At 43.3% G+C, this 26,834-nt stretch overlaps 3 protein-coding genes across 7 annotated transcripts; 1 reads left to right on the plus strand and 2 right to left on the minus strand.

The window, feature by feature from the left end:
- Window positions 1-1,327: 1,327 nt before the first annotated feature.
- znf319b (zinc finger protein 319b) lies at window positions 1,328-3,365 on the minus strand. Its single transcript, XM_071326217.1, has one exon. It carries the CDS (start codon window positions 3,217-3,219, stop codon window positions 1,405-1,407), a length of 1,815 nt encoding a protein of 604 aa, XP_071182318.1. The 5' UTR covers window positions 3,220-3,365; the 3' UTR covers window positions 1,328-1,404.
- Window positions 3,366-6,238: 2,873 nt separating this feature from the next.
- On the plus strand, window positions 6,239-15,176 carry usb1 (U6 snRNA biogenesis 1). Of its 5 annotated transcripts, none has more exons than XM_071326222.1 (8): window positions 6,239-6,464; window positions 7,340-7,542; window positions 7,697-7,863; window positions 7,978-8,161; window positions 8,349-8,402; window positions 8,527-8,632; window positions 8,879-8,962; window positions 14,736-14,913. In XM_071326222.1, the coding sequence occupies exons 2-8, from the start codon at window positions 7,394-7,396 to the stop codon at window positions 14,838-14,840; spliced, it is 849 nt and encodes a 282-aa protein (XP_071182323.1). In that variant the 5' UTR covers window positions 6,239-6,464; window positions 7,340-7,393; the 3' UTR covers window positions 14,841-14,913. The 5 variants fall into 5 exon arrangements, with proteins under 5 accessions (XP_071182323.1, XP_071182321.1, XP_071182320.1 ...); XM_071326220.1 differs by having other exon boundaries at window positions 6,288-6,464; window positions 7,682-7,863; window positions 14,736-15,176; XM_071326219.1 differs by lacking the exon at window positions 6,239-6,464 and having other exon boundaries at window positions 7,236-7,542; window positions 7,682-7,863; window positions 14,736-15,176.
- Window positions 15,177-15,535: 359 nt separating this feature from the next.
- pla2g15 (phospholipase A2, group XV) lies at window positions 15,536-21,956 on the minus strand. The gene is made up of 6 exons (XM_071326218.1): window positions 21,626-21,956; window positions 20,514-20,670; window positions 19,522-19,640; window positions 19,299-19,397; window positions 16,713-16,937; window positions 15,536-16,560 (listed from the first exon to the last, which is right to left on the minus strand). Exons 1-6 carry the CDS (start codon window positions 21,765-21,767, stop codon window positions 16,049-16,051), a joined length of 1,254 nt encoding a protein of 417 aa, XP_071182319.1. The 5' UTR covers window positions 21,768-21,956; the 3' UTR covers window positions 15,536-16,048.
- Between the last annotated feature and the right edge of the window lie 4,878 nt (window positions 21,957-26,834).

Here is a 26,834-nt window from a genome sequence, read left to right on the forward strand (position 1 = left end):
TTCCTTCTTGGGCAGTTGATTCAAGAAGGATAGAGGAGAAGGTAATTGACCTGGGCCCAGTTTCCCAGAAAGCAGTGGAACTTAGGCTTCTGAGTGTTTTAACGATTCATCTTTCCTACAATGGCCGAAGACATAACATGTGTTACGCAAAACACCACACAGAGAGAACAGTCGCTAAGTGCATCGTTGGAGCATGTGTCGATACTGATAGGATCGAAACAGAAGTATTTCACAATACTGACTACGGATGAGCTCCTAGAGAGATATTATTACCTACCGCTGCAAATATTGAGGCGGCTTATTCTAATGCTTATCCAATAAAAATGCCCCCCCCCCCCCCCAAAAAAACACTGATTTGGCATATCGCTGCACACGTTAGGCTACACATCATGAAATACAGTATACTGAGACAAATGAGACAGTAGTGTGCAGCTAGCAAAATAGAACTGAATTTACTGAACATTAAATGTATTTCAATATGGTTGAAATAGGACTATAGCCTACTGTATGTATATTTGAATGCAGTAATCTCAGTTTTCATTTGAAGCATCTTTTTATACGTTGCTTGTTTGTATCAATTGCAAAGATATTGGCAACTTTGCATTTGTAGTCAACTTTGTTCACAGAGATGGATAAACCATGTGATTCTAAGTTTAGTGGAGATCTTCTGTATATAAAGTGACGCGGGAAGACGAAAAATGCATTTAACGACGCACTTCGCTGTTCTACGAGTGGTCTGAGGAGTTAGATTACGAGCGTTTTCAAGTGCAACGTCAATAACGATGGTTTTGGGAAACAGCTCAGAGATTGAACGATGCTCCTACAAAAGGTTCTAACGATTAACTTAGCCTTAAGATGCTTTTCGGAAACTGGGCCCTGGACTAGAACATCCACCCTAGGGTTTGAAGTGAAAGACATATCCTTGATGGTTTCTTCGCCTCTGTCCTTCAGATGGTAGCCCTAAAGCAGTGACACTTGGCAGTACAATGACAAGCTGTGACTTCCATTTTTATGAGACAATGATAATTTGTATGGGATTTTGGGGGTAGGGGGGACTGATAACAGTTTCAGATGGGAAATGAGGTTAGGGATTCTATATGCTGGGGGAAAATTAGGGCTAGCCAGGGACATTTGCTATGAACTGGAAAATAAGGGAGGGGCGTGACTATATGCAAGTTGGCACAGAGTAACCTACCATCGGGTAACCCCCTCCTTCAGATGTGTGCTGGACTGTGTGCTCCTGCAAGGCTCCCAGGTCTTCAAAGCATTTGAACTGGGCATCTCTGGAAAGCACCAGAGTGTGCACTCCAGAGATGCCCAGTTCAAGTGTGTTAAGCTGGGTGCTGCAAATTAATGGTAGACAGGGACGTTTGCTATGAACTTGTACAGAATGGAGGGGCATAACTATATGCAAGGTGGCACAGGGTAACCCCCTCCTTCAGCTGTGTGCTGGACTGTGTGCTCCTGCAAAGCTCCCAGGTCTCCAAAGCGCTCTCCACACCAAACACACTTGAACTGGGCATCTCTGGAATGCACACTCTGATGCTTGGCCAGGTGCTCCCGTTGCTTGAAGCCTTTGTCACAGCTAGCACACTTGTAGGGCTTCTCCCCGGTGTGGACGCGCCTGTGCCGATTCAGGTCAGACGAGTACTTGAAGCGCTTCTCGCAGTCGGGGCACTTGAGGGGCTTCTCTCGGGACGGGTCGCAGCGGTGCTGCACAAACTCTGAGGATGACAGGAAGCGGCGGTCACAAAGGGAGCACTTCAGGGGCTTCTCTTGACAGTGCGAGTTCTGATGTCGCTGCAGTGTCGAACTCTTTTTGTATCCCTTGCCGCACACGTCACATTTGTAGGGCTTGTCTGTGTCCCTAGATGAAGCGGACGACTCACCGCACTTGTGGCGCAGCAGCTCTCCTGACTGACTGAATTCCTTCTGGCAGGACGCGCACTTGAACAGGTTCTCCATGCCATGGACGTGCTGGTGGTACAGCAGATGGGATGGCTGCAGGAAGCCTTTGTCGCAAAGGTTGCATTTGAAAGGGCGGTCAGAAGGGTTTTTGTGTGTGCGCCTGTGGCGCACCAGGGCATACTGCTGTTTGAAACTCATCTGGCACTCCTCACAGTGGAAGGGACGCTCCTCAGAGTGAGTGCGCTCATGCTGCCGCAGGTCTGATGGACGCTTGAAGCCCTTTCCACAGGTGGCACAGCGGAAGGGGCGTGCCCCTTGTGGGTGGCATGGATGATGCAGCAGTTCAGAAGACTCCTTGAAGTGCAGTTCACACAGGTTGCACTTGAACAGGTGCTCTCCGGAATGGGCGTACATGTGGCGCACCAGGTGGGAGCGGTGCTTGAAGCTCTTGTCACACACAGCACACTTGTATGGGCGCTCAGAGCTGTGGGTGCGCTGGTGATGGGCCAGGTGAGAGGACTGGCTGAAGCTCTTGTCACACGTGTCACACTTGAAGGGCTTCTCTCCGGTGTGCACACGCTCGTGGCGGGCCAGCTCTGACAGGTGCCTGAAGCCCTTCTGGCAGACAGAGCACTTGTAGGGCCTGTCACGGGCCGATGGAAATGTAATTGAGGAAGAGGACCCCACTGTCGCACTCCCACTGGATGAGGCTCCATCAGCAGACGGCTGCTGAGGGTTGGTGGCAGAGGAGCTGGGCGTGGTGTTTCCAGAGGAGCCCGGTCGGTAGGTCTTCTCACAAATGGAGCACTTCATGGGGTTGGTGCTGTTGTGTGAGGTGTGGTGCTGTGCCAGCGAAGTGAGGAGGGAGAAGCCCATCTTACACACACCACACACAAAGGGCTTCTGTTCTACCTGCACACACTGGTGCTCCAGCAGATCAGTAGCCTGGTGGAAGATCTTCATGCACTGGGTGCATTGGAAGGAGCGGTCCTGGCTCACCATACACTGGTGCTCATGTGGGTTGGCCAGGTGGGAGATGTCGTGGCCGCATGCCCCACACTTGTGGCCGCCCTCGCCCCCTACCTGCAGAGAAGGCTGCTGTACCTGGGCAGGGTGCTGCTGCTGCTGCTGCCCATGCTGCTGGCTGTGCTGCTGGCCATGCTGGTGCTGCTGCTGCGACTGCTGCAGAGCAGGGTCAGGCTGCAGGACGATACCGTAGACGGCACAGCCCAACGCGTTCTCCGCCCCTGGTGGTATGGTGTGCACCACCGGAGGAGGAGCAACAGCGTGCTGCTGCCACGCCTCGGACATCCTGGCTCTCGTGTAGGGATTCAGTTTTATATTGTACTGGGTCTTTTTATGAAGAAAAATCAAAGGTACATTGATCGGTGGATGGGGTGGAAAATCTCAGTAACTTAGTCTGCCATGTCAGTGACGAATATAAGCACGTAGAAAATATGACACAGGGCTTGTTTCTAGGATGCAATAGATTGTGTCTGAAAATAATGTGCAGAGGAATAACACCTGCTGCAAAGACATTTAAATTTAGAAAAAATAAAATACACTGTCTCCACGCGTCTTCAGTCCTCTTCTGATAACTGCAGAAAAAGGAAACAATTATTATTCAACTATTCATTACTACAGTGTGTGGTATGGCTTCCTAGAAGATGTGCAAAATCTCAGTTTCACAGACTTCCCCTGAGACAACAGAAGAATTATCAGAGCCCAAAAGTATAGACTTCAGAGGAAGCAGGTCAGAAGACAACACTGCTACGACTATATGGGCAATTCCACGTAACAGAGTGAGGCTGGCACTCACTTTTTCACTTTAAAATGTATGCCAAGCAACAACAAAAAATGTATCGCAAAGATGAACAAACAGACTCCCGAGTGACGCAGTGGTCTAAGAAACTGCATCGCAGTGCTAGAGAAGTCACTACAGGCCCGGGTTCGTTCCTGGGCTGTATCACAACCGGCCGTGATCATGAGTCCCATAGGGCGGTGCACAATTGGCCCAGCATCGTCCGAGCTAGGGGAGGGTTTGGCCATCATTGAAAATAAGAATTTGTTCATAACTGACTTGCCTAGTTAAATATGTAGAAGTCTACTTTTAACAATTGCCACTGAAAATGTGACTAAAACACATTTACTTGAGGAACAGTGCACACAATACCCCACAAAAATGTTTTGCAAAAAAACAGAAATAGCTTGTTTAAATAATTATTCAGACATTTTGCTAAGAGAATAAAAATGGAGCTCTGATGCATCCTGTTTCCATTGATCATCCTTGAGATGTTTGTACAACTTGATTGGAGTCCATCTGAGGTAAATTCAATTGATTGGACATGATTTGGAAAGGCACACCTGTCTATATAAAGGTCCCAGGGTTAACAGTGCATGTCAGAGCAAAAACCAAGCCATGCGGTTGAAGGAATTGTCTGTACAGCTCCGAGACAGGATTGTGTCGAGGAACAGATCTTGGGAAAGGTACCAAAAAAAGTGTAGCATTGAAAGAACACACTGGCCTCCATCATTCTAAAATGGAACAAATATGGAACCACCAACACTCTTCCAAGAGCTGGTCGCCACCGGGCAAACTGAGCAATCGGGGGAGTAGAGCCTTGGTCAGGGAGGTGACCAAGAACCCGATGGTCCCTCTGGCAGAGCTCCAGAGTTCCTCTGTGGAGATGGGAGAACCTTCCAGAAGGACAACCATCTCTGCAGCACTCCACCAATCAGGCCTGTATGGAGTGGCCAGACGGAAGCCACTCCTCAGTAAAAGGCACATGACAGCCCGCTTGGAGTTTGCCAAAAGGCACCTAAAGGACTTAGACCATGAGAAACAAGATTCTCTGGTCTGATTAAACCAAGATTGAACTCTTTGGCCTGAAAGCCAAGTGTCACGTCTGGAGGAAACCTGGCACCATCCATACGGGAAAGGTGAACAGAGCAAAGCACAGAGAGATCTTTGATGAAAACCTGCTCCAGAGCACTCAGGACCTCAGAATGGTGTGAAGGTTCACCTGCCAACAAGACAAAGACCCTAAGCACACAGCCAAGACAATGTAGGAGTGCCTTCGGAACAAATATCTGAATGTCTTTGAGTGGCCCAGCCAGAGCCCGCACTTGAACCCTCTGGAGAGACCTGAAAATAGCTGTGCAGCGACGCTCCCCATCCAACCTGACAGAATTTGAGAGGATCTGCAGAGAAGAATGGGAGAAAGTCCACAAATACAGTTGTGCCAAGCTTGTACCCAAGAAGACTTGAGGCTGTAATCGCTGCCAAAGGTGTTTCAACAAAGTACTGAGTAAAGGGTCTGAATACTTATGTAAATGTGATTACCCTTTTCAATTTGTAATACATTTGCAAAAATGTCTAAAAAACTGTTTTTGTTATGTCATTATGGGGTATTGTGTGTAGATTGATTAGGAAAAAACAATTTCATCAATTTTAGAATAAGGCTGTAACGGAACAAAATGTGGAAAAAGTCAAGGGGTCTGAATACTTTCCGAATGCAACTGTATGTAGGTTTTTGGTAACAGAATGAATAGACACTAGGCAATATTTAAGGTAAATAATTTGTGTCAAACTAAATGTTAATATTAATTGGCATGGGCCTTTACTTGAACATTAATGTGTTGTATTTCTAATCCTTTTTAAGACTTTTTCCTAGTAGATGTTTTTTAAGACCCCTTTTCTATCTGTGTGACCAAAGCTTTTGCTTATTCCTAACTACATTTTTAGGATGGAAAATGGTTGAAAAACGTATCTATGCCTCCATTTCCCCAAAACATACTCTTAGCTTTCGTTTAACACCAAATTTGATATGCTCCTATAAACTTCACATGTTGGTGCTCATGGGTTTTACACGGAAATGACCCTATCCATCCATCAGATTAAAGCTCTAGAGGGATAAGCTACATCAGTCCCGTTTACCTGCCTAATGATCCATCACTACAAACACACTAAAAGACATCCAAACAAATGCCCTCATTTCAGACGTATTATAAGGAGGCAGACAATATCTAAACTGGTGCGTCCGAGTACCAGTCTATTTTTTCAACATTCTATCTGGTCAGCAGAACGCCACTACCCTTTTCAGAATGTGTCAATCATATTGGTTTGGGGTGATCAACGATCTGTCTGTGTTGGCAGGCTTTCGGTGACGACTATTTGACCCATCCGTTTCTCTGCCATCCCATTTGAAGAAATCCTTCACCCCCATCCCCCCATGATTACAGTATTGGTTGTATGCAAATCCAAATCATCCACAGCGTGAACACAATCAATACGCATCCATTGGGGGTGTTCGCGCAGTAACGCAAACCTAGCTAACTACGCCATTTGCCACAAAAGGGAGAAAAGTATACGGCCCATCAGTTTTACAGTGGCGGGCGACAGTCTGTCTCAGATTGCAGCAGCATAAATCTGTATGGCGAGGTAGCTAGTCAGCATTTGCTAATGCTGGGCTAGGAAAATATTTGGCTATTGACGTCGTTAGCTAACTGATCTACAGAAGCAGGACACTTGTGACATATTGAGGACAGTATTACTGGTAACATACCTTTAACGTTTCACTGAAAGTTATTTGTAGCGTCTGACAATTTTGCCAGAAATGACAAATTATTCGTAGGCCGTACAATATATTCCTTCATCTCCGCAGCCTCGTTCTGTCGAAGCTCTGGCGCGGCGGGTTTTCCACAAGATCCACACCAGGGCCGACGAATTCAGAGCTTTTGTGTCGTTCGAAATGACCGCACTACATTTCTAATATTCTATTTAGCCCAGAGGGGTAACTTAGTTAACACCCAGTCAATGTGTGATAGCTAGGCCAAGGCCATTCTCCTACCGTTTAAAAAGGCGAGAATATTTGGAATAAAACGTTAGCTAGCTAACTGGCTAGCCTCAGAGATTCTGCCCAGGCACGGGAACATGAATGATCCAAGTTTTAATTGGCATGCTCACAACATATACCCGGAACCTGCAACGAATAGCGTTTATCTTTCGTCATTGAGTATAACTATGCATTACAGTAATACACTTGTGAATTTTCACAAATAATGTTATTTGATTTTAAGTAAGGGTGTGTGGCTGCCTTGCTATGCTATCTAGAAGATCATACTGCTATAAAGGGAGGATGTTTCAAATAATCACTTCTGACAAACAATCACATTGAATTTGAAATACTCCACATAAGTAGCTAGTTAAATGATACTAACATTAAGTAAATTATGATTAAATATAGACTACTGTCAAAATTAATTATGTACGATGTCACTGAATATGGAACCTATTTGAACGTTCTTGTTTCAGGGGGACATAAATTACCCACAACAACTTTGTTTTTATCGGAAGAATATCGCAAGCCATTCGTTAGTCAACGTTTCTGTAACTTCACTGTGCACATTTCTTTTTTTAAATTTCTTTTAGACACGAATCAAGAAACTTGATATAAAGATTGATGTATGAGCTTTACTTAGAAGAATGTTAGTCAGTTATAGTAGCAGCTCTGAAGAGGAGACCGAACATTTACGATTAGGAGGGGATGTAACAAAAAGGAAGCAAAGTTGGCACAAAGATGACAACTCATTGAGGAAGAAGCACAAATCAGAAGAGCACACCCTCAATGCAAGGTAACTTCCTTTCCCAAATATTGTTTCAACTGTTCTCGATCGTCAGCTAAATAGCCTATGACATCTCCCAAACGAGTATGTCTCATTGTTATAAGTTGATTTGTTCCTTGATTGATATCTTTAATCACATCTCTGTAAGTGTATCTATGCATAGGGAGGAAGACGACTCCAAGTCAAGACTGCCTGTTCCTGGCAGTGTGCTGGACATGTTCACAGAGGAAGATGAGGACCCACTGACTGACGACAGCATGCAACATGGTGGACGGATTCGCTCCTTCAAACACGAGAGAGGAAACTGGGCCACTTACGTGTACTTTCCATGTAAATGCCTTATCTTCAGAGCTGCATACACTCACATACACAATGTTTTTGTCTTGAAGGATTGCTTGCTGTCGGTTTTAACATCCTGCCGCTTCTTCTTATTTCCCTCCTTAGACATCCCAGAGGAAGGGTTCTTGGAGCTGCTTGATGAGATGACTGAAGTAGCAGCATCCCATAGCTTCTCCCTCACTCATACAGATGAGTTTCACCTCAGTTTATCTAAGACAGTGGTTCTGAGGCATCACTGGATCCAGCCTTTCATACAGTCCCTCAGAACAGGCTTGACACATAGCAGCAGGTCTGCTATTCTTCTTAGTACACCCAACTATTATGTTTAGTCCCTTTGTTTATGTGGAAGTGGAGTTACTATTCTCCGTTGTTATATTTTGGTTAGAGGATGCATGTCACCAGAAGTACGCAGGCAGCAAACTAATACTATGCTAAATAGTCTGGATGAGGTAAAATGATTGTGATCTTGTTTATAGGTTCATTTGTTCAGCTGAGAAGCTGAAGGTCTACTCTAATGATGAGAGAACCAGGTACAGTAGAATCTCTTATCACAATCATTGACAGCATGAGTGAAGAAGTGCATTCTAAAGTGGTTAGACTAATGGTTTATTTTGCAGCTAGTCTTATGGTCTAGTCTTCTGCTCTCCCCGACAGGACGTTCCTGGCTATGGAAGTCTCCACAGGACAGGCTCAGCTACTAGAGCTTGTGAAAGCAGTGGACAGCACTATGGAGGAGTTCAACCTTGACACTTTTTACAAGGTCTGAACACAAAACAATTTAGCGTATTAAAAATACACTATCAATTTCCAACCCATTACTGTTCTATCTCTCTCACAAATATCACAAATATCTCTCAAATATCTGTTAGGTGCATTGACATAGGATTTGGTCACTGCAGGAGCATGTTTCAGACACTAGTGGCACTGTTGAGCAAGGAATTGATAAACAAATAAACAGTATTGCATAAGATGAAGAGTGAATACTGAACTTTCACTTTTCTTCTAGAATCCTTCCTTCCATATAAGTCTGGCCTGGTGTGCTGGTGACTGCACTGAACACATTCGCAAAGAGTGTCTGCAGGAGTTGCAGGTATGACCTCTTCCTATATGTTTATTCTGTCCATGTATCTTTTTAATTTGGTAATCTCATCAATTAATAACATCTATGGCTGTTTCCTCCACCTGTGGTTTTGAGAGGACTTGATAGATGCAAACCATAGGCTAACTTCGTTTAGTTTCTGCCATGTTGATCTCATCGGCTATCTAATCCTATCAGGGGAATGAAACAGCCCCAGTGTCTCACTCAGAGCCTAAAGCCTGGCCTGCATTCAGTACGAAAAAACGTAATGCAACATTAAATTAAACTGTGCTGTTCTGATTGACAATTTGAAAAACGTAGAGGAGTTGGGTTGTGGGTTCAAAATACACCGCTGCCCTTTAAATACAGCTCCAATCCAGATGTGTTGGTCATTACTGAGACATGGTTAAGAAAGAGTGTTTTGAACACTGATGTTAACCTTTCTGGTTACAACCTTTTTCGGCGAGACAGATCTTCATTATTTGTGACAGATTATTATTATTTGACCATGCTGAGCATTTATGAACATTTGAACATCTTGGCCATGTTCTGTTATCTCCACCCGGGAAACAGCCAGAAGAGGACTGGCCACCCCTCATAGCCTGGTTCCGCTCTAGGTTTCTTCCTAGGTTTTGGCCTTTCTAGGGAGTTTTTCCTAGCCACCGTGCTTCTACACCTGCATTGCTTGCTGTTTGTGGGGTTTTAGGCTGGGTTTCTGTACAGCACTTTGAGATATCAGCTGATGTAAGAAGGGCTATATACATACATTTGATTTGATCTTCCAAAGGTGGTGGAGTGGCAATCTTTACCAAGGATCACCTTCAGTACTCGGTTGTCTCCACCAAGTCTGTCCCCAAACAATTTTGATTTGCTGGTTTTAAGCATTTAACTTTCAAATAGCTCTTTGTTGACTGTTGCTGGGTGTTATCGTCCACCATCAGCACCGGCCTGTACCCTAAATGCCCGTAGCTCTCTCCTGGCCCCTTACACTAAGTCTGAATGTGTCCTGCTAGGTGACCTAAACTGGGACAGGCTTAAACCACCTGACCAAGTCCTAAAGCAATGGGACTCCGTAAATCTTTCTCAGACTATTACCAATCCCACAAGGTATGCCTCCAAACACCCAGAAAAGTCTACTCTCCTTGATGTTATCCTCACAAATAATCCTGATAGGAATCAGTCTGGTGTTCTGTAATGACCTTAGTGATCACTGTTTTCCAGCCTGTGTTCGTAATGGCTGCTCAGTGAAATGACCTGTCCTGATTTCAAAAAACTTGAATGAGCAAGCCTTCCTTCATTACCTGGCCTCTAAATTGGTATAAAATCAGCTTGATCCCCTCTATGGAAGACACTTGGACTTTCTTTTTTGATATTTCAGTGGTATTGTTAACAAACATGCCCCCATAAAGAAAATGAGAATTAAAAACAGGTTCGGTCCCTCGTTCGACCGTGATCTGGTAGATTTACTCCACCTCAAGAATTCCATTTGGCGAAAGGCTCGGCACACGCATACTCAGGCTGACTGGCTCTCGTTCAGGCAAATGAGAAATAAGTGCACTCGGGCTATCCGGGAAGGCCAAAGTTAGTTACTTTAAGGAGCAGTTCTCTCTCTATGGGTCTAACCCCAAGAAGTTCTGGAAAACGGCCATGCCTCCTTGCCCGTCCAACATTTCCTCATCTCCCATCCCTTCTAATGCGACTAGGCCGATGCTCCTCCCTCTTTTTCCCCTGCTACAAAGTTTCTCCTTGCAGGCGGTCACTGAGTCCGAGGTGCTAAAGGAGCTCCTTAAACTTGACCCCAAAAAAACATCTGGTTCAGATTGTTTAGATCATTTCTTCTTTAAGGTTGCAGCCCCTATCATCGCCAAGCCTATCTCTGACCTTTTTAACCTGCCTCTCCTCTCTGGGGAGGTTCCTATTGCTTGGAAGGCAGCCACAGTGTGTCTTTCATTTAAAGGATCAGCTTGATCTACCCCTAACTGTTATAGGCCAATTTCTATTTTGCCCTGTTTATCAAAAGTGTTAGGAAAAACTTGTCAATAATCAACTGACTGGCTTTCTTGATGTCTATAGTATTCTCTCTGGTATGCAATCTGGTTTCTGCTCAGGTTATGGATGTGTCACTGCAACCTTAGAGGTCCTAAATTATGTCACCATTGCCCTTGATTCTAAGCAATGTTGTGCTGCTATTTTTATTGACTTGGCCGACGCTTTTGATACGGTAGACCATTCCATTCTTGTGAGCCAACTAAGGAGTATTGGTGTCTGAGGGGCCTTTGGCCTGGTTTGCTAACTACCTCTCTCAAAGAATGAAGCGTATAAAGTCAGAACATCTGCTGTCTCAGCCACTGCCTGTCACCGAGGGAGTACCCCAAGGCTCGATCCTAGGCCCCATGCTCTTCTCAATTTACAACAACAACATCGCTCAGGCAGTAGGAAGCTCTCCCATCCATGCACAGTGCCTTGCAAAAGTATTCATCCCCCTTGTTGTTTTTCCTATTTTGTTGCATTACAACCTGTAATTTAAATATATTTTTATTTGGATTTCATATAATGGACATACACAAAATAGTCCAAATTGGTGAAGTGAAAAAAATGATGTTTTTAAAAATTCTGGTGGGGGAAAAAATGGGAAAGTGATGCGTGCATATGTTTTCACCCACTTTGCTATGAAGCCCCTAAATAAGATATGGTGCAACCAGTTACCTTCAGAAGTCATATAATTAGTTAAATAAAGTCCACCTGTGTGCAATCTAAGTGTCACATGATCTGTCACATGATCTCAGTATATATACACCTGTTCTGAAAGGCCCCAGAGTCTGCAACACCATTAAGCAAGGGGCACCATGAAGACCAAGGAGCTCTCCAAACAGGTCAGGGACAAAGTTGTGGAGAAGTACAGATCAGGGTTGGGTTCTAAAAAATATCAGAAACTTTGAACATCCCACGGAGCACCATTAAGTCCATTATTAAAAAATGGAAATAATATGGCACCACAACAAACCTGACAAGAGAGGGACGCCCACCCAAACTCACGGACCAGGCAAGGATGGCATTAATCAGAGAGGCAAAAAAGAGACCAAAGATAACCCTGAAGAAGCTGCAAAGCTCCACAACGGAGATTGGAGTATCTGTCCATAGGACCACTTTAAGCCGTACACTCCACAGAGCTGGGCTTTACGGAAGAGTGGCTAGAAAAAAAGCCATTACTTAAAGAAAAAAATAAGCAAACATGTTTGGTGTTTGCCAAAAGGCATGTGGGAGACTCCCCAAACATATGGAAGAAAGTACTCTGGTCAGATGAGACTAAAATTAAGCTTTTTGGCCATCAAGGAAAACGCTAAGTCTGGAGCAAACCCAACACCTCTCATCACCCCGAGAACACCATCCCCACAGTAAAGCATGGTGGTGGTGGCATCATGCTGTGGGGATGTTTGTCATTGGCAGGGACTGGGAAACTGGTCAGGATTTAAGAAATGATGGATGCCGCTAAATACAGGGAAATTCTTGAGGGAATCCTGTTTCAATCTTCCAGAGATTTGAGACTGGGACGGCTGTTCACCTTCCAGCAGAACAATGACCCTAAGCATACTGCTAAAGCAACACTCGAGTGGTTTAAGGGAAAACATTTAAATGTCTTGGAATGGCCTAGTCAAAGCGCAGGCCTCAATCTAATTGAGAATCTGTGGTATGACTTAAAGATTGTTGTACACCAGTGGAACGGACAGTGGAACCCATCCCATCCAGCAGTTTTGTCTTGAAGAATGGGCAAAAGTCCCAGTGGCTAGATGTGCGAAGTTTATAGAGACACACCAAGAGATTTGCAGCTGTAATTGCTGCAAAAGGTGGCTCTACAAAGTATTGACATTGGGGGGGGGTGAATAGTTATGCACGCTCAAGTTTTGTTTTTTTGTCTTGTTTGTTTGACAAGAAAAAATATTTTGCATCTTCAAAGTGGTAGGCATGTGTAAATCAAATGAAACAAACCCCCAAAACATCTATTTTAATTCCAGGTTGTAAGGCAACAAAATAGGAAAAATGCCAAGGGGGATGAATACTTTCGCAAGCCACTGTATATGCAGATGATAGTCTTATACTCAGCTGGCCCCTCCCCAGATTGTGTTAAGTCCTCTACAAATCTTTCTTAATGTCCAACAAGCTTTCTCTGCCCATATCCTTGTTCTGAACACCTCCAAAATAAAGGTGTGATTACTACCGCTGAGGGTTTACCTCATACAAGTACTTGGGAGAATGGCTAGACGGTACACTGTCCTTCTTTCAGCACATATCAAAGCTGCAGGCTAAGGTTAAATCTAGACTTGGTTTCTTCTATTGTAATCGCTCCTCTTTCATCCCAGCTGCCAAGCTAACCCTGATTCAGATGACCATCCTACCCATGCTAGATTACGGAGACGTAATTTGTAGATTGGCAGGTAAGGGTGCTCTCGAGCGGCTAGATGTTCTTTACCATTCGGCCATCAGATTTGCCACCAATGCTCCTTTATAGGACACATCACTGCACTATATACTACTCTGTAAATTTTCCATCTCTGTATATCCGTCGCAAGACCCACTTGTTGATGCTTATTTATAAAACCCTCATAAGCCTCGCTCCCCCCTATCTGAGATACTTACTGCAGCTCTCATCCTCCACATACAACACCCATTCTGCCAGTCACATTCTGTTAAAGGTCCCCAAAGCACACACATCCCTGGGTTGCGCCTCTTTTCAGCTCGCTGCAGCTAGCGACTGGAACGAGCTGCATAAAACACTCAATGGGCAGTTTTTTATCTCCATCCCTTCATTCAAAGACTCACTCATGGACACTTACTGAAAGTTGTTGCTGCTTCGCTTGATGCATTGTTTTTGTGCCATTGTCTTTGCCCAATAATGTTTGTACCATCTTTTGTGTTGCTACCATGTGCTGCTGCCATGCTATGTTGTCATCTTACACGGAACCCAAATCAGCTGCGCGCGTGCGCTATTGTGCATACATTTATTTTATCCCCTACACCAAACGCGACCACGACACGCAGGTTAAAATATCAAAACAAACTCTGAACCAATGACATTAATTTGGGGACAGGTCGAAAAGCATTAAACATGTATGGCAATTTAGCTAGTTAGCTTGCATTTGCTAGCTAATTTGTCCTATTTAGCTAGCTTGCTGTTGCTAGCAAATTTGTCCTGGGATATAAACATTGAGTTGTGCATTTCAGGTAAAATAACAAGGTCCTCTACTCCGACAATTAATCCACACATAAAACGGCCAACCGAATCGTTTCTAGTCATCTCTCCTCCTTCCAGGCTTTTTCATCTAAACTTTCATAAAATTACCACGACGACCGGCAAAACAATTCGTCTTTCAATCACCCACGTGGGTATAACCAATGAGGAGATGGGTGAGGCAGGACTTTCAGCGCGATCTGTCAGAAATTGAAAGGAGTTCTATTTTAGTCCTTGGCATCGCAGACTCTCAAGCAGTGGGTGCAATAATTGAATAACATGGATTTCTAAATTTATTTTGCGATGTGTCCGGTCAGCATGTTAGGTCTCTTTTTATGTAGTGTTGTGGTGTCTTGTCCTATTTTATTTTTAATCCCAGCCGTCGTATGTAAGAATCTGTTAAATACATCACTCATTGCTTCAAGGCACACCCACCAAACGTAGTCTAAGAATGTTGAACGTTTTGGGGAAATGTGTCATTCAGTACAAGCTGTTACGCCACGTAGTAAACGCTCAATATAACTGAATGCACCCCTTGTGTGTTCTCTCGCCCATCAGGGTCTGGTTGACTCCCATGAGGATGGACCCTTCCTCTTGAGACTGGACTGTCAAGAGCTGCGCTGTAAGGCTGGGAACAAGACCTTTTCCATTCCACTACACTGACGAAACCAGTTCTCATTCAGGCTGCTCAACTGTAATGTTAGGATACCTCAACAGTAAAATGTGACAATCAAAAGTACATTTTTTTTTTTAAATGAGTGAAAGGTTATTTGATTCAATCTAGAAAACGGCAGTGATGCGATATTTATCAAGCAACTTCCTTTGAAGATTGCGCACAGCTTCATACGTGAGGCTTGTTTTGATAACGTGTTCAAGCATTACTGCTACAGTTCCTGTATGACAAGACACTGACCCGAGATTAAGAGTATTTCAAATTATCTTATTGACCAAGGTAAAATGTGACCTATGAAACCGTTGTCAACTAAAGCTTTAATCTGTTCCATTAGTCTTTATAGCCCTTAATCCATTCTTTAAAAAGAGCTCGACTTGATGTGAACTAGTAGGATAGACCCATTAACCTTTTATATAAGAGATGGAATAATCCAAAAATTACAATCCAGACGCGATGAGTACAGAAACCCTGATTTAAGTGTTGCATGTTCATATGGTAGATCCTGTTTGATCCATGAAAGTAGACGTGTTAAGACCAAGGGGAAGAGGTAGTTTGTTTTTGCCAGACTAGGCGCTCTGCAGGCACGCTCCACAGCAGATGTGAGAAGAGACTAGGGAAGAGGAACCTATGATGAGGCTAATAGTGTCACCCCTTACTTTAATAAGAGCTCAAACAGAAGGCCGGCTTAATGCAATGTTTAACATTATATTTTACTTAATCGTCACAACACACAGATCATGATAGTTCCAGCAATATATTGTTCAAGTCCAACCATAGCGCAATGGCATAGTTACAATCAAGCTGATCAGACCACGTCTCCCTGTCCTGTAAGCAATCCAGCCTCGACAAGACCCTGATTTTATTCATCACAGCTCAATATTGGACATACTGCTAATTCACCTAGTAAACTGTTTTTGGTTCAGCACAACAGGAAACAACCTGGTAATCTGAGTTAATTGGGAAAGACCTTTACAAATATGATCAATTAACATAGTAAAAATTTGGAAAAACAGCAATCGTCTGAGGGGATAATTTAAAATAAAATAAAACATTTTCAGTGCCGTCATCAATTCCTCCTCAGGCTCTGAGACCGTCATGTGTCCAAATGCCTATCAGTTCTCTTTGTACTATCCCCGTTCTTCATCTTTGTGAATTTGTCACTTAAGACAGCAAGCCGAGGGGCAATAGTTAAGGTCACTCAAGGGCCCAAGAGCACAGTCTTGATGTAGCTTACTGTGGTAAAGTTGAGCAACATGGCCACATGCTCATTCCCCTCCAGTTCAAGCATATGGACAGGCTGAGTCTGGTGGCCTATCCAACGCTTGCACTGGGTGGCACTCAGCAGGTTGACCGTCCCATCCCCATCTCCGAGAATCAGAGTGGGGTCTGTATCAGTAGAGTTGGTGTAGAGAAAACCCTCCGCTGTGGGCACTCCGCTGCCATAAAGACAGTGTATGGCTACCCCAGGGGGCTCCAGTGCATTGACCAGTGGTTCAGTGTCTTGACGCATCTCCCAGCCATCTTCAAAGTCGATATCCTTGAAGAAGCGTTGGTAGTCCTTCACTGTGTAGTTGGTGGTGGTTGTTTGGACTAGCACCTTGTCAGCAGGCCAGGAATGTGCGTATGGTAACAGCCATGTGGTTGAGACTGCAGTGCGCTGCTGTGAGCGGATCTTTAGTGAACTGATGACTGGGATATGGTTATTATCACCTGCAAGGAAAGAGACATAAACCAATGCAATAGTGTAGATATAAAATACATGGTTGCTAAACATTACAAATAGTATGCAGCCCACGGTAACTTTACTATTGTGGTTCTGACACCTATGTAATTCATGCAGAAAAGCATATGCAAATGCTTACCAGAAGCCACAACTCTCAGGGTTTTAGCCACACCAGCCCAAGGTGCACCCAGGGACACAAAGGTCTTGATGTAGCGATCTTTCCAGGCCTGGGGCTGATGGTTCAGGAAATACAGGGTGTACATGTTCCCCATGCTGTGGGCCATCAGGACAACCGGACCCCTAGCCTTCACGGCCATCTCCTCAATCATATGTTGCAGTCTCAAAAAGTAGGCTTTGTTCTCATCTGTTAAAAACGGGGAAACATGCACGAGACTGATCATTCCAAACTACTGAGAATAAATAGTTATACTAATATATACTGAACAAAAATATAAAACGCAACATGTAAAGTGTTGGTTCCATGTTTCATGACCTGAAATAAAAGATCACAGAAATGTTGCATATGCACAAAGAGCTTATTTCTCTCAAATTTGTTTACATCCCTTTTAGTGAGCATTTATCCTTTGCCAAGATAATCCATCCACCTGACAGGTGTGGCATAACAAGAAACTGATTAAACAGCATGATCATTACACAGGTGCACCTTCTGCTGGGGACAATAAAAGGCCACTAAAATCTCAAGTTGAGGGAGTGTGCAATTGGCATGATGACTGCAGGAATGTCCACCAGAGCTGTTGCCAGAGAATTTAATGTTAATTTCTCTACCATAAGTCCCCGCCAACGTTGTTTTAGAGAATTTTGCAATATGTCCAACCGGCCAAACAACCGCAGACCACGTAACCAAGCCAGCCCAGGACCTCCACATCTGGCTTCTTTACCTGTGGGATCGTCTGAGACTAGCCACATGGACAGCTGATGAAACTGAAGAGTATTTCTGTCTGTAATAAAGCCTTTTTGTAGGGAAAAATTCTGATTGGCTGGGCCTGGCTCCCCAGTGGGTAGGCCTTGCTCCGAAATGGCTGTGCCCCTGCCCAGTCATGTTAAATCCATAGATTGACTGATTTCCTTATATGAACTGTAACTCAGTAAAGTCATGGGAAAATTGTTGCATTTATATTTTAGTTCAGTATATATTCAATACACCATAATTATGGTCTTAACACCCATTTTTCCCCTTAAATGTCACTCATAATGACTGGACCGAAGTTAGGTAATAAATCTTACAATAGAAGGCTAAAAACAACTTGACAACGAACACTATCAACCTATAGTCGAAAATCTAATTAGCGTAATATTTCAAATAAAAAAATCTGTCTGTTTTAAGCTACATATGTCAGCCTAACGCATCTGCGATGGAAGAGCTACAGCGGTGTTTGTCAGACCAGGTGACATCCCGAAAAACATCTGTAGTGTCCGAACAGTTTGGGATACAAACTAATATGACCCCTCTTATGGCAAGATGACTCACAAACACGATGTTCTCCGTTTTGCTCTACAACCCCTACAAGTGCTGTAATGTACCGGACCAAACCATTTTTATGGAAGTGGCATTTCCACATTCCCAAAAATATATACAGTACCAGTCAAAAGTTTGGACACCTACTCATTCAAGGGTTTCTTTATTTGTATTATTTTCTACATGGTAGAATAGTGAAAACTATGAAATAACATATGGAATCATGTAGTAATCCCCCCCCCAAAAAAAGTGTTAAACAAATCAAAATATAATTTATATTTTTCAAAGTAGCCACCCTTTGGCCTTCGACAGCTTTGCACACTATTGGTATTCTCTCAACCAGTTAATTGGAATGCATTTCAATGAACAGGTATGCTTTGTTAAGTTAATTTGTGGAATTTCTTAACTTAATGTGTTTGAGCCAATCGGGTCTTCATTTGATCGACTAACTTTGTCAAATTAGCACCAATCGGGGTCAAACAAAACTAGCTAGATAGCCAATGAGCTGGGCTTTACAGGAGTATCTGGAAGCCCTGTGTCTGTCGCAAAATGTAGCTGCTAACCTTGTGCGACAGCAAGCCTTTAACTTTTGGACAAAAATTAAGAATATGGAGATTTATGAAAACTGGGTGTTTTGCAAATGTTGAACTTATATGGCTACTAATACTGGAAAAGCTAAATCAAAGTCCAAGTAATTGATGATATTCTTGCAGAAAAATGTAATGTGAATGTAAATGTCTCCTTCACAATTTGCCCAAATGTACCTGGGTGACTTCACACTAAATGTCATGTAGTCTCCTACATTCAATTCACATTTCCACAAACTTCAAAGTGTTTCCTTTCAAATGGTACCAAGAATATGCACATCCTTGCTTTAGGGCCTGAGCTACAGGCAGTTAGATTTGGGTATGTCATTTTAGGCAAAAATTGAAAAAGGGGCTATCCCTATACCCTACAAGATCCAGAGCCTGCTGGTTCTCTGTTCTACCTGATAATTAATTGCACCCACCTGTTGTCCCAGGTCTAAATGAGTCCCTGACCAATGAAGAAAAAAAGCAGTGGGACTGGCTTCGAGGTCCAGAGTTGAGTTTGAGAGTTCTAGGGGGTGTCAATAACATTGCTAGCTCCTTGCAAGGACATACAATCCATCCAAAGACCAAGCTCTGTTCATCAGACCACAAATTATTCTTTGACAGACATGCATCTACATTAACATGTGTGTGTAAGAGAATGAAAAGACTGATTTACTTGGAGCTTTACGCCAATCATACGGAGCTCCTCGAACATCGTCATCTCTGGTGTATCCCCAATCCACCAGTGCCTGCACTATGGTGAAGAAATACATACCTGCAACAAAAACAATAGTAGCTTAGTTAAACCCACACACAAGCAAAAACCGACATACTCGCACACTATTGGGGAGACTGTTGAATAGATACTTTAGGCACACTAGGGTGATGGGTCCACTCACCAACATCGCCCTTGCTAGGGTCAATGTATTCCAGAGGGAAGGTCTTTCCAAAGCCAGGCACTCTGACATCTACCCCCGGAGGTGCTTCTGTCTGCCTTGTTGTACGGTTATAAATCAGTCTAATGCAGACAGACATCCCAGAATATTAGAAAAGTTCAAGATAGACTCGGCGATATGATGTGGATGCAGAAAAACAGCATAGTGGGTCAATTTCCAAAACTACTAAGAGCGTTGACAGGCAAGGCTCAACTTCTCTGCTGTTTTTGGTCCTGTGGCTAGTGTGCTGTAATAGCATGAAGCAAACCCTTGCACAGGCACAGATACTGTGAGAGCAAAGTGTTGCATCTCGCTCATCTCAATATCTGCAGTGCTGCTCATTGCAGTCATTTAGGTGAGTCTACCTTTAATTACAATGACATTACAATATAATGTCTACAGTTTAAGTATTGTGAAGATGATATGGGATAGAATTGGAAACTTTCACTTCTTCCCTTAATTCATTAGTTGTTCCTGGAATAAAGCCACAGCACAATGACATGTAGTTACTTGGTTAGCGACCCATCTGAATGATTTTTCAGTATAATTTCTGCATTTCAAGAGGAACTAGTTCTAATTGGGGAGAAAAGAGAGAACCAACTGGTTGTAAACTATGGCTTCACTATTAAATGAACTATACGCTCTGAGACCAACTAATTGTTGAAAACATATTGATTACAAAGGGGATTCAAAGGTCAGTTTATTCAATGGTCAGAAGATAACCTATTCAACCTAGGCTACAGAAAAACATCTTTCTCTAGAAAAACAGATCCCTCTCTCTCATGCCTACCCAGCCAGCTACGTAAAAGTATTACAATTACTTTATTATTAATATCAAGTTGCCAGTAGAGATGCTGACAGTAGCTTTATACAGAGCTCATATTAAATCAGATACCCCCAACCCCTCCTTGCACCAATCACCCTATTTTCCACCTCACGCAACACTAAGCACTAACCTCATGTTGTCAATCCAGCAGTCAATGGCCACCGGCACCAGCAGTTCCAGGTTGAGCCATAATGTGAAGTAGACGTCAGTCTTTTTGTAACAGATGTAGTGAACCACGCTGGGCTTGTCCAGCTTGGCCTCCAGCTGGTTCCCCAGGTCCCCAGGAACTGTGGGACAAGACAATATGATGAGGATGGCCAATCAAAGACTGGATGGCCAATCAAAAACATTATCAATTAAGAGTGTGATAAAGGTGATCAGTTACCATTTATTAGCCCAGTGTACTAGAAAAACCACTGAGTGTAACCCCCCCATCTTTTCCTACCAGCCCCCCTCATTAAACCCTATTTCTGGAACTATTTGATTAAAATAATCAAAGCTTGATGATTTGCATCAGCTGTGCAGTACTAGGGCAAAAACCGAAACGTGCACAGAGTTTGAGAAACACTGACCTAGGGCAAACTTTACTGACTGCTATCATATGCATGTAGACTTACAAATACTGCTAGGGTACCGTTAAATGTTGTAACTTGCCATACTCTAGACAAGGCAGTGAGACAACCTTTGTTGAAACATACAAATGTATAGGCTGCTATAATTAACTGTATAACTGAATATAATTAAAAAGATGATAGGACTGATCATTTTCTGTTTCCAATGACAGAAAACAAAATTACTACAATGTGGTTACATTTCTGTTACAAAGTAACAGCAGCTAGATAGACCGGTCGCTGTAGATACATTGTAGCGCATGGGAAACAAAACGTCCAAGTCAAATTAAGTTCCATTTGAAACAATTGGAGACAGATGCTACATTGTAAAGTTGGAGATAACAATGTAGCCTTATTAAGCATGCATCGACCAACAACAGTTTAGTTGATTTGTATATTAGCTAGTTTTACCCCCTTTATGTAAAGAAAAAATACCCGATTCAACTCGGGAACATCTAAAAAATAAAAAATTGAGAAACATGATGTATGAGTTTCTTTTTTTTGGACGCACGAGTTTATCCTAACTAGCCTTGTTAGCTGTCTGACAATCTGTTTCACAATAATGAACAGTTGAAAATAGAAGAGCTAGCTAGCTAACGTTATACATCAAGGATAAACAGTGACCACTTACTTAGGACTACTGGAGGTTTTTCTGATCGACATGTATTGCCCGGGAGACATTTCTCAAATGTTCTGCCTTTGATGTATGGTACCAAAATCAACAACAAACACAGCTGGAGGAGCGCTGGGCTAGTCAACACACGGGGTACCATTTCTCCAATTCACTCACAACACTAGTTCCCCACCCTGGAAAAGGTGTCTTGAGATTTGAGACTCTTTTGTGAAGGACAAAGGTTTTATAACATTGCACAGGTCTTATTTTCCCGATTCTGACCCGAGTGTCATAATCACATGGCAATGGTGTAGGCAGCCTGACACCCCGTCAATGCAACTAGTTAGGGATCTTCAACAAAGTGCATGATCACAATATTCACATTTCAAGAGCTCTTACGCCAAGTGACTTAGCAACCTAATTTCTTCTTCTTCTATGATATAATACTGTTTGCAACAATTGAATGTGGATTATGCCACCTACTGTGCTAGTGGATAATAAGGATCCCAAAAATGAAAATAATGTGGATGCATTTTTTTGAAAATATCATACAAACTATTAAACTATTTTTTTACTAAACAAAATCAACCTGCTTTTCTGAAACAAAAAAATAAGAAATTATAATCAGGTCCCTACATAGGCTCAGAAGAATCCTGTGAGGGCAGGACATTTTCCATTCAAAGATTCTTCAATACCATATTTCTCCCATCTCCAAACATTTGACACATGACCATATATTTTACAATTCCCACACTGTAGTGGTTTGGACACAAATACTCTCACAGCATACCTCACATAGCCAAGCTTCACATGTTCACATGTAGAATTTCCCTAAACAACAATAGTAGCTTTTCTCCTTCCTTACATTTACGGGTCAGGAGACGTGTACTGACCACTTTCTGAATAAGGTACTCGTCATCTACATTATATCTAACGAGACTCCAGCTATAACTCCTTTGGCAGGCGCCCTGCTCCGAAGATCAACACAGGTTACTTCTGATGTGGGCAATTTAGCCAGATCCAGTGCACGCTTCTTCTATTCTTCATCAACACAATTAACCAAAACAAGGCTTCTTCTAGTCACCTTGATTGAATCCACCTTTACCACTGCTTTCTTCACAGCCCTTGATAGTACAAATGGATTGCCCAATATACCTCCTTGTCCAAAGAAATGCAGTCCAATAACAAATGCATTATTGGACCAGTCCGTCATAGGTACCTCTCCTCCACCTCCTGGAAACCCATTTTCTCTGTCCACCAACTTCATTTCAGCTGTCCATTATCCCTCATACAGAGAGGCATGTTGCATACCCTTTAGTTTTCTCATAAAAGTATTCCTACATTTAAAATATATATATATAAAAATCAATTACATTTCAACAGCTCCTTGATCACATTACCTAGACACCTCAAACCAACTTTGGAATGTTCAGTGGGTAGGGACACCCTCTTTGGTTTTCTGATTTTAATTTACATTTTCCTTTACCTTAATTTATTAATTACATGTTTTACTTAGAATTGCAATAGCTACTTCATCACATGACCTAGGCACCTTAAACCAAGTTTGTATTGTTCACAGGCTACGGAAACACATTGTACACCCTTTGGTTGTCCTATAAAGTGCTTACAAGATTTTATATAAATATAAACAAATTGAGAATTTCCGTAGCTTTTCAACCATGTGATTTACCAATCTAATTTCAACTGTCCATTATTCCTTATATAGAGAGACATGTTGCACACCCTTTAGTTTTCTCATAAAATGATTCCTACATGTTTTAAATATATGTACAGTGAGGGAAAAAAGTATTTGATCCCCTGCTGATTTTGTACGTTTGCCCACTGACAAAGAAATGATCAGTCTATAATTTTAATGGTAGGTTTATTTGAACAGTGAGAGACAGAATAACAATATTTACAAAAAAATACTTCAAATTCAATAGCTCCTTGATCACATGACCTAGATACCTTAAACCAACTTAGGAATGTTCAGAGGGTAGGGACACACTTTGCACACCCTTTGGTTTTTTGAAGAAAAAAAAGGTTTTCCCCTTACCTTAATTTATAAGTTAAATTCCTGACTTAGAATTTCAATAGCTACTAGATCACATGATCTAGGCACCTTAAACCAACGTTGTATTGTTCACAGGGTAGGGATACACATTACACACCATTTGGTTTTCCCATAAAGCACTTACACAATTGTATGTCAATATTTGAAAATGTAATAGCTCTTCAACCACGTGACTAAGCAACCTCATTTCAACTGTCCATTATTCCTTATATAGAGAGGCAGGTTGCACACCTTTTACTTTTCTCATAAAATGATTCCTATTCTTTTTTTTGTATTTATTTTTTGTCAACCACTTTTTGCCAATCCCCTCTGACATCAAAATGTCCAGAGTCGCTCCCCTCCTCAAGAAACCAACACTCGACCCCTCTGAAGTCAAAAACTACAGGCCGGTATCCCTTCTTTATTTTCTGTCCAAAACATTTGACCGTGCTGTCTCTGACCAACTCTCTCGCTATCTCTCTCAGAACGATCTTCTTGACCCTAACCAGTCAGGCTTCAAGATGGGTCACTCAACCGAGACTGTTGTCCTTTGTGTCACGGAGACTCTCCGCACTGCCTTAGCTGACTTTCTCTCCTCTGTTCTCATCATCCTAGATCTGTCTGCTGCCTTTGACACCGTGAACCATCAGATCCTCCTCTCCACCCTCTTAGGGCTGGGCGCCTCAGGCTCTGGGCTGGGTGCCTCAGGCTCTGGACACTCTTGAATTGCATCCTACCCTGCAGGGCACTCCTACCAGGTGACGTGGAGAGGATCTGTGTCTGCACCAACTACTCTCACTACTGGTGTCCCCCAGGGCTCGGTTCTAGGCCCTATCCTCTTCTCTCAATCAGCTCTGTCATATCCACACATGGTCTCTCCTAACATTGCTATGTGGATGACACTCAACTACTTTTCTCCTTCCCCCCTTCTGAAATCCAGGTGGCGACACACATCTCTGCATGCCTGGCTGATATCTCAGCTTGGATGTCGGCCCAACACCTCAAGCTCAACCTTAACAAGACGAAGGCCTGCCAGCTCTCCATCACAGTTGACAAATCCATGGTGTCCCCCTGCCAGAGTGCAAAGAACCTTGGCGTGACCGTGGACAACACCCTGTCGTTCTATGCAAACATCAAAGCAGTGACTCGCTCCTGCAAGTTCATGCTCTACAACATCCGTAGAGTACGACCCTGCCTCATACAGGAAGCAGCACTTGTCATCTCCCGTCTGGACTATTGCAACTCGCTGTTGGCTGGGCTCCCTGCTTGTGCCATCAAACACCTGCAACTTATCCAGAAGGCCGCAGCCTGCCTGGTATTCAGCCTTACGAAATTCTCCCATGTCACCCCGCTCCTCCGGAACTCTTTTCTCTGTCCTGGCACCCCAATGGTGGTACCAGCATTCCCCTTAATCTAGGACAGCAGAGTCCCTGCCCATCTTCTGAAAAAACATCTGAAACCCTACCTCTTCAAAAATGATCTTAAATAATCCCCCCTCCCCGCACCCCCTCCTTTCGTGATCTAGCACTCGCAGTTGAACCCCCCCCTTCGTAACACTTGCACTTTATCAAAACAGTCATCCTTCAATAATTGTTTTGATAAATCAGGATGTTCATTGGCGTCAACAAAGATGGGTCTATTCCCGCCAGTTAAATCATGGGACACATTTATCATCACATTAGAAACTTTGAAAAGAAAGACAAATATACCACTAGAAACTGGATTTAAATATTCAATTTCATTTAACAAAACATTTGACCAGCTATGACAAATTACATAATTGAAGCAACACACTGAACTCATCACAACACAACACAAGAACTGAATGTCAAATGAGAGTGAATTATTGTTGTACACTCTTAGGAAAACAGTCTACTTCTGCATCTCCTTACAGGGGAACCACATTTGGTGCGAGGTAGAAACCTTTGCAGACAGTTTTATCTAGCACGAGAAATGTACAACAATAAAACCACACACACACACACACAGAGAGAGAGAGAGAGAGAGAGAGAGAGAGAGAGAGAGAGAGAGAGAGAGAGAGAGAGAGAGAGAGAGAGAGAGAGAGAGAGAGAGAGAGAGAGAGAGAGAGAGAGAGAGAGAGAGAGAGAGAGAGAGAGAGAGAGAGAGAGAGAGAGAGAGAGAGAGAGAGAGAGAGAGAGAGAGAGAGAGAGAGAGAGAGAGAGAGAGAGAGAGAGAGAGAATGCCTAAGATCACACAGTATACCAGATAGGACAGACTGACCATATCCCCCGACACATAAGCTATCTACTGCAACATAGACACTGGGGACAGGGGGATTGGCCAACACTGTGGCCCCTTCCAAAATTACTCCCGGACAGTGCAAATCAGGCATGATAAGCAACCCCCATCTTTGGCAAAGCACAGCCCCCACACCACTCAAGGGAAATCAACAGACCACTAACTTACTACCATGAGACAAGGTTGAGTATAACCGAGGAAGATCTCCCACACCCCACTACCCCTAGGGGGCGCAAAACAGGACAGGAAGATTACGTCAGTGACTCAACCCACCCAAGGTAGTCGAGTATAGTGAACAAAGCCTGGCATGATCTGATGTGCCCTCATAGGAACGGCATGGGAGAGCGCCTGCAGGCCAGTGACTCAGCCTCCGTAATAGGGTCAGAGGCAGAGAGTCCCAGGAGAGAGTGGGGAGCCGGCCAGGCAGAGACAGAAAGGGTGGCCCCTCTTGCAAGTGCCATGTCCTTCACCTTTGCACCCCTGAGCCACTCAATCATAGGACCTACTGAAGAGATACATCTTCAGTAAAGACTTAAAGGATGAGACCGAGTCTGCTTCTCTCACATGGATCGGCACACCATTCCATAAAATAGGAGCTCTATAGGAGAAAGCCCTGCCTCCAGCTGTTTCCTTTGAAATTATAGGGACAAAAAGGAGGCCTGCGTATTGTGATCATAGCGTACATGTAGATACATTATGTACAGTAGGACCAAATCAAAGAGATAAGAAGGAGAAAGTCCATGCAATGCTTTGTAGGTAAACAGTAAAACCTTGAAATCAGCCCTAGCCTTAAAAGGCCAGTGTAGCGAGACTGGCACTGGAGTAATATGCTCAAAAACCTCTAACAAGAAGTGTGAGACTGGGGTCTGAGTGGATAGTAACACACAGTGCCTTCAGAAAGTTCCCCTTGACTTA

This window comes from Salvelinus alpinus, chromosome 9 (genome assembly GCF_045679555.1).
Source record: "Salvelinus alpinus chromosome 9, SLU_Salpinus.1, whole genome shotgun sequence".
NCBI lineage: Eukaryota > Metazoa > Chordata > Actinopteri > Salmoniformes > Salmonidae > Salvelinus > Salvelinus alpinus.

Excerpts from the sequence above, each read along its gene's own strand:
- znf319b (XM_071326217.1), bottom strand. The coding sequence starts at position 3,219 with ATGTCCGAGGCGTGGCAGCAGCACGCTGTTGCTCCTCCTCCGGTGGTG.
- usb1 (XM_071326220.1), top strand. The coding sequence starts at position 7,394 with ATGTTAGTCAGTTATAGTAGCAGCTCTGAAGAGGAGACCGAACATTTA. Across the intron at positions 7,543-7,681 it reads GAGCACACCCTCAATGCAAG|TGTATCTATGCATAGGGAGG; the intron begins GTAACTTCCTTT and ends CATCTCTGTAAG. Across the intron at positions 8,633-8,878 it reads ACCTTGACACTTTTTACAAG|AATCCTTCCTTCCATATAAG; the intron begins GTCTGAACACAA and ends CTTTTCTTCTAG.
- pla2g15 (XM_071326218.1), bottom strand. The coding sequence starts at position 21,767 with ATGGTACCCCGTGTGTTGACTAGCCCAGCGCTCCTCCAGCTGTGTTTG. Across the intron at positions 20,671-21,625 it reads AAAACCTCCAGTAGTCCTAA|TTCCTGGGGACCTGGGGAAC; the intron begins GTAAGTGGTCAC and ends CTTGTCCCACAG. Across the intron at positions 19,398-19,521 it reads CCCTAGCAAGGGCGATGTTG|GTATGTATTTCTTCACCATA; the intron begins GTGAGTGGACCC and ends TTTTTGTTGCAG.